Here is a 15405-nt window from a genome sequence, read left to right on the forward strand (position 1 = left end):
GCATTACATTCTATGGGGGCTGTGCAGCATTACATTCTATGGGGCTGTGCTGTATTACATTCTATTAGGCTGTGCTGTATTACATTCTATGGGGGCTGTGCTGTATTACATTCTATGGGGGCTGTGCTGTATTACATTCTATGGGGGCTGTGCAGCATTACATTCTATGGGGCTGTGCTGCATTACATTCTATGGGGGCTGTGCAGCATTACATTCTATGGGGCTGTGCTGTATTATAGTCTATGGGGGCTGGCTGCATTACATTCTATGGGGGCTGTGCTGCATTACATTCTATGGGGGCTGTGCTGCATTACATTCTATGGGGGCTGGCTGTATTACATTCTATGGGGGCTGTGCTGTATTACATTCTATGGGGGCTGGCTGTATTACATTCTATGTGGGCTGTGCTGTATTACATTCTATGGGGCTGTGCTGCATTACATTCTATGGGGGCTGTGCTGCATTACATTCTATGGGGGCTGTGCAGCATTACATTCTATGGGGGCTGTGCAGCATTACATTCTATGGGGATGTGCTGTATTATAGTCTATGGGGGCTGGCTGTATTACATTCTATGGGGGCTGGCTGTATTACATTCTATGGGGGCTGAGCTGTAATGCTGGATACAGCTGTAATTATATGTTATATAGTCGTGTTACACTCCCCTCACTTCTTGTAGCCTACAAGTGTACAAAGATATTATACAGTCACCATGTGACAAGTGGGCCTGTGTGACTTCAAATGCCAGGGCTGAATTTTAGTCCCAGTCCGGCCCTGAAGGGCGCCTATAGGTTTGTTACACTTGAAGGAATTCTGTCACCAAGTTTTTTCTACCTAATCTGAGAGCAGCATGATGTAGAGATGGAGATCTTGATTCCAGGGATGTGTCTTTTACTGGGCTGCTTGGTGTAGTTTTTACAAAATCAGTGTTTTATCAGCAGGAGATTATCACAAGAGGACTATTTGGCGTCCTGCCATGTAGTCCAATCACGTCCCCATAACTACACAGTGTACACAGGAAGCAACCAATCAGTGTTGTGGGCGGGGTTATACAGATCATTCAGAGAACTAGTAGATCTGCAGCAGATAACACTGTTTTTAATCAAAACTGCAGCAACCAGTAAAGAAAGAGATACATCCCAGGAATCAGGGTATCTGCCCTTACATCATGCTGCTCTCAGAGGAGGTGACAAAAACCTGGTGAGTGATTCCCTTTAAGGAACAGCAGATCAATGCAGCTTCTGCATGATTACAGCACAGACAGATAACGCAGGATCATTAACACAAACAATCTGTGCACTTTGTAGCATTGCAGGCCATATCAGCTTCTCGAGTACATTTTCCCCCTAAGGTTATGTTCATATGTTTTTCTCCCATTTGAAAAGGATCCGTTGATTACTTGAAAGTTTTCAGTCTAGTAGTATTATATGTAAATATTAAATGTTTCACCTCCACTGAGTAAAAAGCATCCTCTTCAAATGGGAGAAAAACAGATGGCTATTTAACGGATCCATTTTCCATAGACTTCAATGTTAAATAAATGGATCCAGTTAAAATCAGTTTTTATCAGGTGGACAAAAAAGTTATGTCTGCACTCTGCACAACTTTTTTGTCAATGGCTTGCTGCTGGATCTGATGAGAAAGCATAACCCACTTTCCTTAGGAAACGTCACTACGTACTTACACCGGTAATGGTACAAACTGGTCAGCTTTTCCTACACGAGAGTTGAAAGTGTAATTCAGCTGCAGGTTACTATGACAGATTTTGTCTTCTCCACATCCCTCTCTTAGGAAGTGTACCTGGTGGAAAGATATCAGATTATGTTATTATAACAACCTTTTTTCCATATCCTCTCTGCTCATCTTTTCCCACTATTACAGCTACTATTCCTTTTGAAAAACTAGCTTTCACTTTTTAAAGACGTGAATAATATTTATATATCTCTAGAAATATCCTAATTCCAAAGCGTTTACCCACAGCATGCATTTTGTAGAGGATATCGCAAAATGTCTTACAATGTGTTTGTATTTGGGGTACATGCTGTGCCTTTCACCCAGGCTGTCGGCACGTGCAAAAATGTTTGCAGCACACCGAGGCAAGTTTATTATAATAACTGTTTGGACGGTAAATGACATAAACAGGAGGAGTCTGACTTTTACATCTACATATGCGTACATTAGCTCTGATCACCTCCGAAAAGCGAAGCTACCATCAGAGCATGGCCTATTGTTTAAATCAGGTTTGTGTATTACATGTATTTTTAAAATATTTTTGACAGTTTTACATTTTTTTTATATCACGATCTTTATTAAGCAACACAATTGTAATCTTATATTTTTCACACTGGCCACTGGAGCTTCTTTTTACTCTAACTTTCTGTTATTTCAGGAAACAACATGTGTACATAGCTACAAAGAACAGATCTCGCCTCTATCCTATCCTAACCCTTTCCCAACACTTTGCATCAAAGTGCTTAATATGCAGCTGCAACAATCATTGTAAAGAGAGAGTCAGTTGTAACACTGCCTATTGTGAATGGTTGATCCTGGGTTATGAGCTTTGTATAGAGGTTTTACTTGTCACAATGTAGGGGGTTTGATATATTACGTTTACATCCTTGCCTTTTCCCCTCGTCCCGTTGCCGTAGATTATCAGTGTGTGACTATTTGTTAACACATATTGGTACAGCTACACGATTTAGTGTATTACCACTCTTATACAATGGTATTGCTACACTGTGAGGTGTACCACCATGTGTTGTTTAATATATATATATATGTTATACTGTTGTATTGTTGCCATGTTTAGAATAGGGAAAGCGTAGTGTCCAATTATAGCCACTAGATAGGGGGCACTATAGTATTCATAGTGTATACAGGAACTTAGTGTAAGTAGATGGTTAACTATAGGAGGGGCTGCTGTGTGGTAAGCAAGTGTGTCATGTCAGGAAGTTCAGAAGGGCGTAAGCGACCGGAGCGTCCACACGGGCTCTAGGCCCAGGACACCGAAGAAGCCACGTAACGTTTCAAGTGGAGAACACAGCCATTTAGAGTCCTATAGGGACAGAAGGACAGTGTGCAGCAGCAGAGTTACAGCAGCTTGGAGTGGAGGAAAGGAAACGGTCCAGGAAAGTACAGGGCCAGATGGTTCAAGATGTGGCAGATCATTACATGGGCAGATGCTCTCAGATCCGGGGCGAAACAGATGAGAGAAACCCCAGAAATAGTGAGTCTGATTAAGGAGAATGCTGCGGTACTGCCTAAGGCGTTATTACCCCATAATGTACTGAAGGATGTGGGACTGAGTACAGGGAACAAGCAGGATGTGTACTGTATGGAACCTGATGTTTATGCTGATTCTGACAAAAATGTGCTGCAAAGTGTATTGAGTAAAGTTCTTCGTTTTGCATTTGAAATGGACTGTGTCTCAATTCTTGTGAAGTCGATTACAGAAAGTCCTTAGCACCACAGAGGAGTCTCTGACGGTGAGGAGAAGACACAGGTATGCTGACAGAAGAATGTTATTTTTCTGTGAGGGGAGGCCAGGACACAAAGGCCCCGATGTCCTCTGCCATGACTACGGTTCTAGCCGAACCTTACAACTGCAATCCTGAATCTGATGATAAGGAGTCTCCTGTAAGCTCTTCGTGGACAAACAGGAAGTAGGAGTCTAAAATAGCGATAGTAGACAGTAGTAGTGTGAAAATTGCAAGATTACTAATATTGTTGGAACACAATACATGGAACCCAAAAACTTGATTTAAACAATGTCATCTTCTGATGAGGACTTCCCTTTAATTCCAGGTATGTTATTTATGTCTATGCTGTACACAGGGCAATGACCAATTTCTCACCTCTGTGTTGTAGACATTGGGTTCTTCTTCACTAAGAATAGGCATAAGAGGAGGTAAGGAGTCCACAGAGGATTGCCTTCTGTTCCGCGCTTCTAATATGTTGTACGTCAGAGTCACTGGGATTGAACGAAGTTTATCTCTAATATCCTCCTGTAAAATTGTAGAAAGCATGAAGTAAGGTGTGATTAATGTGTTCATAAAGGAATAGACCATTAATAATAAGGCATGAATTATCTTACACCATTCACACAAGTCTTATATAAACGTTATAGCATTATATACAATTGCCTCTGCTGTTTTTTGAAGGTACAGACTTGGGATATCTACTTCCAATCAGGGCCATTTGGAACCTTTTTCTGCATCTAAAGTTGTCTATTCATATACAATTAATGGTTTTTTTTTAAGAATGGGCGTGTTGCATTTCGCCATGTCCAATCCTTTGTTCTGCAATGAGATAAGTCATTGACAGAGGCATTTGGCATTAGCTTGTCTCTCATATGTGTATGTCAGCATTGTCTAACAACCACACTATACAGTAGGGAACATTACTCATTAGTAAAAGAGCTCACATTTTGAATAGGTGTAAATGTCACAGGGCTGGCCAAAGCTGGCCATACACATTACATGGCTGTCAGGCAAATGATACTTTGGCCGATTGTTCACCTGGCAGCCATCCCAGCCAACTCTCCCATACACTGGAGCACCTGTTTGGCCAAGTGTTCCTGTGTTCTCTATGAGAAAGCCACTGGCTGACACGTCGGCTTATCTCAGGTAGAACAATGCAATCGACAGTCCGAATTCCATCATGCTCGATCAACATATCCTCCAATCATCAGTCCGTCGATGCCCCATATACATACAAAATCGGCAGGTTTGGCCAACATTAGTCTAATGTGTACGGGGTCATTAAGACCACTAGAACCAAGGCAACTGTCTCATTAAAGGGAATCTGTCACCCCAAAAATCGTATATGAGATAAGGCCACTGGCATCAGGGGCTTATCTACAGCATTCTGTAATGCTGTAGATAAGCCCCCGATGTAACCTGAAAGGTAAGAAAAACAGGTTGTGTTATACTCACCCAGGGGTGGTCCCGCTGCGGTCCGATCCGATGGGCGTCGCGGTCCGGGTCTGGCGCCTCCCATCTTCATACGATGACGTCCTCTTCTTGTCTTTCTGTTGCAGCTCCTGCGCAGGCGTACTTTATCTCCCTGTTGAGGGCAGAGCAAAGCACTGTAGTGCGCAGCCACTGGGCCTATCTGACCTTTCCCGGCACCTGCGCACTGCAGTACTTTGCTCTGCCCTCAACAGGGCAGACAAAGTAAGCCTGTGCCAGAGCCGGGGCAGGAAGAAAAGAAGAGGACGACATTGTATGAATATAGGAGGTGCCGGACCCGGACCGCGACGCCCATCGGACCCGGACTGCAGCGGGACAGCCTCTGGGTGAGTATAATATAACCTGTTTTTCTTACCTTTCAGGTTACATCGGGGGCTTATCTACAGCATTACAGAATGCTGTAGATAAGCCCCTGATGCAGGTGAGCTTAGTTCATATACGATTTTTGGGGTGACAGATTCCCTTTAATGCACTCCCATAAAAACTTTTATCCTTTTACTATATTGCAGTCATCCTGTTATACAGCACTATGTACTTACAACTGCTCATATTGCCTTTCTACCCAGATCATTCTTCTCTTTTCCATCAGGACTATGACATCATGTGATTAAAAACTGACTAGATGAATTCTTCTAAGCTCTATGTAGAAACAAAAAGTATTGTTTTCCTGCATGGGTCATCACTGCCAAAATCCCTGGCAGGGGGAGGAGCAAGGAAAAAAAGAGGCTTCCTGTTTCTACATAGAGCAGAGAAAAGAGAAAAATTACCTGGGTAGAAAGGTAAAATGAGCAATCGTATCTACACAGTGCTATATGATATGATGACTGCAATAAAAACTTTAATATTTAATATATTGCAGAAGAGTGCTTCTTTGAAGGTCATCAATGTTTGACCTATGGGACCTTGCAAGTCAGAACAATAAAATTGAAGAGGCTAATTAAAGTTAAAACCTTTGCACAGTCCCTTTTAATATCTTTGTTCCCCTATGTGGCAATAACACATTAGGGACCCATTTTGGTGCAGCATCTCTGTACCCCCCTACTGCAACACCATTTTCCACATTTGAGAAATTGAACACTTGGACGACTATGGAGTCCAATGCACTGAGCCACATGTGGTTGTGAGGTTCTGGGAGTCACCTGCAGTTGGAATACCGCAGTGGTGCAGCGGCTGGAGGACTGCTTGTGTAGCTCCACGGTGCTGCTGGACTGGTATTCGGGGTCACTGGGTTTTCGCTGTATAAAGTACACCCGACTGGCCTTGCCTTGTTGTCTTCTATCGGCCTCAGCTTCAAATACACACTTTAGAACTGAAATTAGAAAGAAATGTAATGGCAACAAGAAGTGAGGAACACAAGTAATTCTCAAATAATACTTCAACCGTCCAATCTAAAGGACTCACTCATTGAAGCATAAAAGCTGTAAAAGTCGCATAAAATCTATGAAACCTTAGCAGGAAGTTGTATTGGTGTACGCCAGACGCACGTGGGCTGTTATGTGAGTGTCCCCACCTCAATTTAGGAGAGGTGTTACCATGGGAGTAACAGGCACATGATCAAACGCCATAATAAGATGAAGGACCCTGTTATCCAAGGCCTTCAAAATGCCCAATTGTAGTCGCTACTGTCAGTCTGTTGTAAAATAACTTTTTTGGAGCCCAAACTGCTGTCACATGATTACAAGGACAATTTTTGTTATTTGAACAAAGAGATGATTTAGCGTATGTTCACATGTGACTTTTTTATGCTTTTTTTCTATGGCGTAAACACTGCTTTTTACAGTACCAGCAAAGTGAACAAAATTTTAAAAAATCTCAGGCACACTTGTTCTTTTTCTTCTTTTTTTTAATCCACAGCTTATCAATTCTTCCAGCATTCAGCTATTTGTGCAGTGTTTTTCAGCCATTCTAACAAATAAACACAACGCAAGTCAAAATGCTGCAAAAACACATTCTAAAACACACGTTTAACAGCGTTCTTCCTGCCAACACTTTGGTTTTTGCAGCTGAGAAAAAACTGCACAAATATCACGTGTGAACATACCCTTACAGGCTAACACAAGAGGAAACAAGATTCAACCAACTTATAAGAAACACAATCACAGTTCATTCCAGGATGTACGAAGAAGATACGGGTAACTCACTGATTTTGGGATTATAGTTTGGAGGAAAGGCCGTGTAACTGAAGCAAACTGTAAACTCCACACTGAAACGACACAGAGAGACGCATCAATGCTTTGTGCGCGATATAACAGTAGAATAATGGGGAACAAGTATGAGAAGGAGAACACTGGGTCAGATGAATATCATAAGGTGAAGGACTTTGCTCCCGGATAATTAGCCAAAGTCATAGAGCTGAATCTAAGAGGTGCTCCTACCGTGGAGGACTATACCATGTAACACTAGTATGGAGAAAAGCCTATTCCATATTTATATAAGCTCCCAAGTGTAAAATTACATTAAAGCCATTTCAATAATTTGAAGTATTTAACACATTACAGCTTTGTCCTGTGATCAAAGTGGGTTATTACTGTTAGACCTGTAACAATTGGCCGGGAAACAGATTGGCTATATGTAAAAACAGATGTGTCAAACTACTGCATGAGGGCAACACTCAATTCCTGAGGTTTTCCATCAGGAGAATCAAAGATCAGACATGTTGGATACCAAAATGCCCTATCTCTGTCGTTTTGAGAGCCAAGACCTGCCAGAGACTTTCCACCACTGTGCGCACTGGACCATCCTGAACATTCATGTTTTTGGGAGAAGTCTAGTGATATAGTTGTGGACTGAACATCCTCTCACGACATCACTCACCAGACCCCGGCTCCATGTTTGCAGCTTTGCTGTTCAAGATCAATGTTTTGTGGAGTTATAGTCACATCTTTGAAGACACGGATAACGTTACGAGACCTGAGACACGTAAAAGAAACAGATAAATATTTGCGCAAGCAAAGTGATTTGATGAACGTGACTGCCAGAAGAGGAGACAACGACAACTGATCAGAGTAAAAAAATGGATTGCACACGGATGACAAGTGAGAAATAAATTATCCCACTCTCCAAGATGAAAATAGGACCTCTTATTTATCTTATAAACAATCGGTCCCATGCTCATCCAGAGGAGTGGGACAATATTTTCTCACTTCTCATCCGTCTGCTGTCCGTATACAAACCATTTTTTTACTCAGTATCTATTAATCTTTTACAGGATCATTTACAGTTTCCTATGCTACAGAATTGTAATGTATCCATAAAAATTGGATGCCACTCTGATGATGGTCCATATGGCAAGTGATCCTATGGATGCCCCATTTCTGGGGTGGCTGAGAAGTGATGTTTTTAGTCTCGGAGGGGGCCAATATTCATAGCCCCTTAACAGCCTATTAATATCAGGCCGCCGCTGTCTGCCTAGCCTTTGCTGGTTATTAATTATTGGGGTTCTACATTTTAATAACCAGTAAAGGCTACGTATGCAGCCATGAGCGAATACTACTAGCCTGGCAAGCTCCATGGGTATTACCCCTTTCCCAGGCTATAATCAACAGCCCCCAGCTGTCCGCTTTCCCTTCCCTGGTTATTAAAATTTTGGGCGACCCCACGCCATTTTCTTCTGTAATTTGATTGATTAATTACATACATGTACAGTAAGCCACACACACACTGTAATAATTATATATGTCACTGACATCTTTATATCTATTCTATGTATACAGGGTGGTCCAAAAGTAGGTGGACAGTATGTGTAATAGGGTTATTATGAAGGGGGAGATTTATCAAACATGGTGTAAAGGGAAACTGACTGACTGAATCAGATTCCTCTTTTCATTCTTCACAGACTCTTTGGAAAATGAAAGGTGGAATCTGATTCGTTGCTAAGGGCAACTGAGTCAGTTTCACTTTACACCATGTTTGATAAATCTCCCCCTTCATAACCCTATTACACATACTGTCCACCTACTTTTGGACCACCCTGTATATATATATATATATATATATATATATATATATATATATATATATTCTATCTATTGTATTCTGTCGGGTCATGATGTGATTTTACTGTACTTGGCTGATCAAATGTCGGGTTTTCTAGGAGATGGGTGGGACGGCACACGCATGGTACTTGTGCTGTGTGATTTTTTTCTCACACCCATTGACTTGCATTGGCGAGTCTCTTCCGATATACGAGGACAATCGCAGCATGCTGCAAATTATTTTTCTCAGTCTGAACTGAGCTGAGAAAAAAACCACAGCTGAGCAGGGACTCATAGAATAACATTAGGCAGAGTGCAATCCGATTTTTTTATCGGATTGCACTATCCGTTTTTCTCACAAATGAGTATGAGCCCGTATAATGAGGTCTGCTAGCCTCCAGTGGGACATTTACTGTTAGTGGGAGGTAAAATCTGTAATTATTGTATATATTTCGGGAGGAAGGTGTTATGCCAGTATAGTGAAGGATAGTTATGTATAATCAGTGCTAAACCGAGGAAGGGTTAAAGGGCTGGTGCAAAACTAACATTTATTTTAATCTTAAATGTCTATTCAATGTAATAATCTAATTTATTTTCTTTAAATAATACTTTAATTAAAAAGTTCCAATTTTTCCTTCTATTCTATTTAACTGTTTTATATTTTTTAACCTTCTTAATATTTGATGACCTTTGAGAACCCCCAGTGCATGCTGGGATACTCAAATGAGACATTATCAAGGGGGCAGAAGCTTCAGTCATTGACCCTGACCCTACCCAGAAACAAAACCTCAGTGATGTCCATATCAGGGGCTAGGCTAGTCCCTGCTGTACTGAGCATGCATCGGTCATCAATTTCAACAACTGCTGAACAGGATCTTGTCACTGTGCAATATTTTTTTTCTAATGCACAGTGACAGTGCTCTCCCTTACGGACTCATCACTTCTAATCAGAGCCAGCGAGTTAGCACACTGTCATTGTGCATTAGAAAGACTATTGCACAGTGAAAAGATCCTACTGATCATATGTTGGAATTGACAACCAATGCATGCTCAGTACAGATGGGTCTAGCCCAGCCCCTGAAATAGATGTCAGTGATTTGTCAGTCAGATGTCAGTGACGCTTTGTTTCAGGGCGGACGCAGATGCTCTAGCAATGACTCCCGCCTCTGCTCCCTAATGACATCTTGTTTGAGTATCCCAGCATGCACTGGGGATTCTCAAACAAAGTGTCATCAAACAGTAAATGGGTTAAACAAATAAAGAAGTTAGGTTAGAGAGGGAATGATAGGTAGTTTTTAATTAAAGTATACATTTGAAAAGAGATTAGATTATGACATTAAATAAGCAGAAGTTTAGGATTAAAATAAATGTTAGTTTTGGTTCACAATTTTAATGCTGTTTATTCTGTCTGCATGTAAAAGCTTTATGTCTATTTTGCACACTAAAAATAAAGAAAAGGAGAAGCCATGTTGGAATTGCACCTCTGTGCCACTGTCGCTGACTGCATTAATCCTACTTTACCTATCACTAGAGGGCTAATCAATAACTAAATGCCTCTGCGCCCCATCCCAACCTAAATCATTTACCCAAGGAAAGATCACCAACACGAAATGAAACCACTAATCACAAAAATAAAAAAAATCTAAATATCATTATGTTTTGATCTGCATACCCCCTTTTCATCAAAATCCAAATGTCATGACCTTTAAAAATAGTAGTTTCTACATAGCCTGTGATGAACCTCATCTGTGAAATGGTCACTATAAGGTTTACCAGCACTTCTGAAATCATAGACTCTAACATCAGACCAGAAACTGCCACAAAATCAATCTAACATTAATGTGTGTGACCAACCTACAGTATAGCTTCAATTTGTATCTCACCTGTAGAGGACTACAGTGTCCGCTAAAGATCCTACAACAAGGTCTGGATATGAGTTTCCATCAAAGTCTAGACCTCCGGACAATGAGTAGCCAAATGTACTTACACCAACACTAACTCCATCTAGGACCTTCAAGACAAAGACAACATAGTAGGGAAGAACTCAAGACCAACATCATCAGTACACAGATGTAACGGTAAAGTGGAGATAGTAATAAATAACTGTGCACAAAGCATAATACCTCAGCCTGATGGCTCTGATATCAGAACATTGCATATCGTTACCTGCCATAACTATCCAGAGCCGTGATTTTCAAACACAACTTTTAGTGGAAATCTGTCACCTGGTTTTTGACACCTAATCTGAGAGCAGCATGGTCTGAGACCCTGAATCTAGCAACATGTCACTTACAGGGCTGCTTGCTGCAGTTTATTTACAAGAGATTATCTCTAGAGGACCAGACTAGAGCCCTCCACTACTGACACCTTTCTGCCTATGCACAGTGTACATAAAAAGCTGCCAGTCAGTGGTGGGGTCAGGGTCATACAGAGCTCAGCATTTAGAGAACTGGTAGAAATGCAACTGATAAAATAGTGAGTTTAATAAAAACTGCGACAAGCAGCCAAGGAAGACATACATTGCTGGAATCAGGTTCTCTGCCCCTACATCATGCTGCTCTCGGATGATGGGATAGCAAAAACCTGCTTTCACATTTCCTGTAATAGCTAACGTACTTGGCATGTTGAAGAAGTACAAAAGTTGTATAAGTACATACTTGTGCTTCTCACAAAATTAGAATATCATCAAAAAGTTAATTTATTTCAGTTCTTCAATACAAAAAAACTCATATATTATGTGGAGCCGTTACAAACAGCGTGATCTATTTCAAGTGTTTATTTCTGTTAATATTGATGATTATAGCTTACAGCCAACGAAAACCCAAAAGTCATTATATCAGTAAATTAGAATAATTAACAAAAAACACCTGCAAAGGCTTCCTAAGCATTTAAAAAGGTTCCTTATTCTGTTTCAGTAGGCTCCACAATCATGGGGAAGACTGCTGACTTGACAGATGTCCAGAGGGCAGTCACTGACACACTCCACAAGGAGGGTAAACCACAAAAGGTCATTGCTAAAGAAGCTGGCTGTTCACAGAGAGGTGTATCCAAGCATATTAATGGAAAGTTGAGTGGAAGGAAAATGTGTGATAGAAAAAGGTGCACAAGCAACTGGGATAACCGCAGCCTTGAAAGGATTGTTAAGAAAAGGCCATTTAAAAATTTGGGGAAGATTCACAAGGAGTGGACTGCTGCTGGAGTCATTGCTTCAAGAGCCACCACACACAGATATATCCAGGACATGGGCTACAAGTATCATATTCCTTGTGTCAAGCCTCTCATGACCCATAGACAACGCCAGAAGCGTCTTACCTGGGCCAAGGAGAAAAGGGACTGGACTGTTGCTCAGTGGTACAAGGTGTTGTTTTCAGATGAAAGTATATTTTGCATTTAATTTGGAAATCAAGGTCTCAGAGTCTAGAGGAATAGTGGAGAGGCCACAATCCAAGCTGCTTCAGGTCTAGTGTGAAGTCTCCGCAATCAGTGATGGTTTGGGGAGCCATGTCATCTGCTGGTGTAGGTCCACTGTTTTATTTAAACAGCAAAGTCAGCACAGCCGTCTACCAGAAAATTTTAGAGCGCTTCATGCTTCCCTCTGCCGACAAGCTTTTTGGAGATGGAAATTTAATTCTCCAGCAGGACTTAGCACCTGTCCACACTGCCAAAAGTACCAATACCTGGTTTAAAAACAACAGTATTACTGTGCTTCATTGGCCAGCAAACTCGCCTGACCTTAACCCCATAGAGAATCTATGGGGTATTGTCAAGAGGAAGATGAGAGACACCGGACCCAACAATGCAGACGAGCTGAAGGCTGTTATCAAAGCAACCTGGGCTTCCATAACACCCCAGCAGTGCCACAGGCTGATCGCCTCCATGCCATGCCACACTGATGCAGTAACTGATGCAAAAGAAGCCCCGACCAAGTATTGAGAGCATTTACTGAACATACATTTCAGTAGGCCAACATTTCGGATTTTAAAATTATTTTTCAAGCTGGTGTTATAAAGTATTCTAGCTTACCGAGATAATGACTTTTGGGTTTTCATTGGCTGTAAGCCATAATCATGAACATTAACGGAAATAAACCCTTGAAATAGATCATTCTGTTTGTAATGACTTTATATAATATATGAGTTTCACTTTTTGTACTGAAGAAGTGAAATAAATGAACTTTTTGATGGTATTCTAATTTTGTGAGAAGCACCTGTAGTATACATGAACAAACATATATACATACACACAGAGTAGAGGTCACAAGTATATCTGAAGAAGACTGATTGAAATATAGACCTTTGAATATTCTATATGCAATGGCAATATTATTTGGAAAATACAGAAAATTATTTGAAACAAGTAATATTTTCTGCTTTGATGGAGAGTTTATCTTGGGTACTGAGGCTAAAGACACAATTCTACAGATAGATGTGATATATTAGAGTACATTTTGATTTAGATCCTCTTACGATAACAGTTCTCTTAATTATTGGTACTCTATCTTACCTGTGCTGGTTTGGTTACTAATCCGGTTTTGCTGCCATGGTATATAAACACCTTCCCACTTCCATCAAATGGTGCTCCTACTGCGACATCTGTAATAACATGACTTGTGTTAAAGAGGTTGGTCTTCTTTGGGGACATTTTTCTCTATTTAAATGCAAATATGTAGAGCTAAAAATCATTTTTGCAATTGGGATCCATTTGAATTTTGCACCATTCTGCATTTAGAGGCTGTTTTTCTGCACATTCAATTTAAAGGTAGTCTATGGTCATAAATCGTCTGAGAGGAGATCAGAACGAGCTCACTGCCCAATACACAGGTATAGAGGTCAACCACCTTCTCCTATTAGTGCAGTTTCCTCACTGACTGATCAGCACTTCTGTCCATACAATGTTTGCTGGTGGGGGAGCAGTGACCAGACTTGTCCATCAGACTAGCCTCCACCAATAGTAAAACTCCTCACATGGGAAAACTGCTTTTCTATTGGAAAAAAAAATGTCCCCAAAGGTGGCCCACACTTTTAATATACAGTTAAGGCCTCATTCATAGGTCCATGATTAAATACGTGAAAAAAGTGATACCAGTGTTATCAGTGTTTTGCATCAGTGTGTCATCAGTGTGTTATTCTTGTGTCTGTTTTTACCATTAGTGTCCTCAGTACTCATGGGCGAACCCCTGGATGCTCGGGTTAGGCAGAACAGTTAAAAAAAGCTTGGCTTGAACAGTACCGAAACCCGGACCCCATTCATATGAATGGGGGGCCCGAACATCCATTGTTTGCTACACTGTCATATGCATGACAGCGTGGCAAACACTACCCCTGATTGGTGGTAAGATCGGATTTGTCTCACAGAGGTCCCCCCTATTCTTAAAAAATTACCTTTATTAAATCTCAATAAAAACCTTAATACATAAATACATAAACATAACACCAACACGGAGGTACTTATCTCATTACTGCGCATGCCAGCCAGAGATGAATAGATGCAATAAAGTGGTAGTACGCAGTAATGAGATAAGTACCTCGGTTTCCATTTTTCTCCTGATGAACCTCGGTAGAGGGGAAACGCGTCGAGAAAGAGAAATTGATCTCAACCTGGTACAGGCACTAATGGGATATGTGTCTTGGGAGTCAATATTTGACTCGATTGAATTAATCTAATACATGACCAATTGGTTATGTGTATTGTGAGTCGCCATTTGTTTATGATATATCTGACTGCTTTTAAGGTGGTGGTTTTTGTTTTTTTGGGTTGTTATAGTTATCTGGCCGATGTGTGTGCAATTGCTCTCTTGTTACCTTAATGGTTTGTTCTGCAGCCATCCATGCGTGCACAATTTATGATAGTAAACATGTGGCATTATATCTAGCGTAGGTCCACAGGTATGTACTACACATATTAGCTGAAGTTATATTTCTATAGTTTCTCTATATAGGAGAATAGTTAAATGTGTAGTGTATTTTTCTCTGTTGCACTATCTAAGCCTAGAATTGTGAGGGCATAGAAAGAAATATTTTCGCATCAAAAAGCATTGAAACAGGCTATCTATTTGGTCTAAATTAAAAATATACCTAATCTGCAAGGGTATACTAGTGATATCTACATAATTTAGGACATTCTGAACCATCATCCCTGTTGGCAAAGCACAGTAATCACCTAGCTAACAAAGCCAAGAAGAAATCATTCCAGTACGCACAGTATATTGCACACATACATCTTTCTTTCTCACCTGCCTATTCATCATCTTCCTCACCCCCTGCCACTACAGGGCCCAGTAGGGTGAGCAGGGTGAGCCATCGAGGAGCGGGGGCGCCACTGCGCAAGATTAGGGTGCCAACCTCCGCAAGTAGGCAGGTTGAGACAGGCCAGTATAGGGATAGGCACCCCCCTGGTTGTTTTTCTTCCTGTGGTGTTATGTTTATGTATTTATGTATTAAGGTTTTTATTGAGATTTAATA

General features: G+C 41.0%; 1 protein-coding gene across 4 annotated transcripts in view; it reads right to left on the reverse strand.

Annotated features, from left to right (window-relative positions):
* ITGA7 (integrin subunit alpha 7) overlaps positions 1-15405 on the reverse strand; it is a 215848-nt gene that overhangs the window by 36962 nt on the left and 163481 nt on the right. For all 4 annotated transcript variants that reach the window (XM_077297501.1, XM_077297499.1, XM_077297498.1 and 1 more), the window contains 7 exons: positions 13448-13536; positions 10828-10955; positions 7785-7880; positions 7112-7173; positions 6110-6279; positions 3855-4004; positions 1685-1800 (listed from right to left, as the gene is read on the reverse strand). In XM_077297501.1, the coding sequence (XP_077153616.1) occupies positions 1685-1800; positions 3855-4004; positions 6110-6279; positions 7112-7173; positions 7785-7880; positions 10828-10955; positions 13448-13536 (811 nt within the window). The remainder of the gene's footprint in view (positions 1-1684; positions 1801-3854; positions 4005-6109; positions 6280-7111; positions 7174-7784; positions 7881-10827; positions 10956-13447; positions 13537-15405) is intronic.

Source organism: Ranitomeya variabilis, chromosome 3 (genome assembly GCF_051348905.1).
Source record: "Ranitomeya variabilis isolate aRanVar5 chromosome 3, aRanVar5.hap1, whole genome shotgun sequence".
NCBI lineage: Eukaryota > Metazoa > Chordata > Amphibia > Anura > Dendrobatidae > Ranitomeya > Ranitomeya variabilis.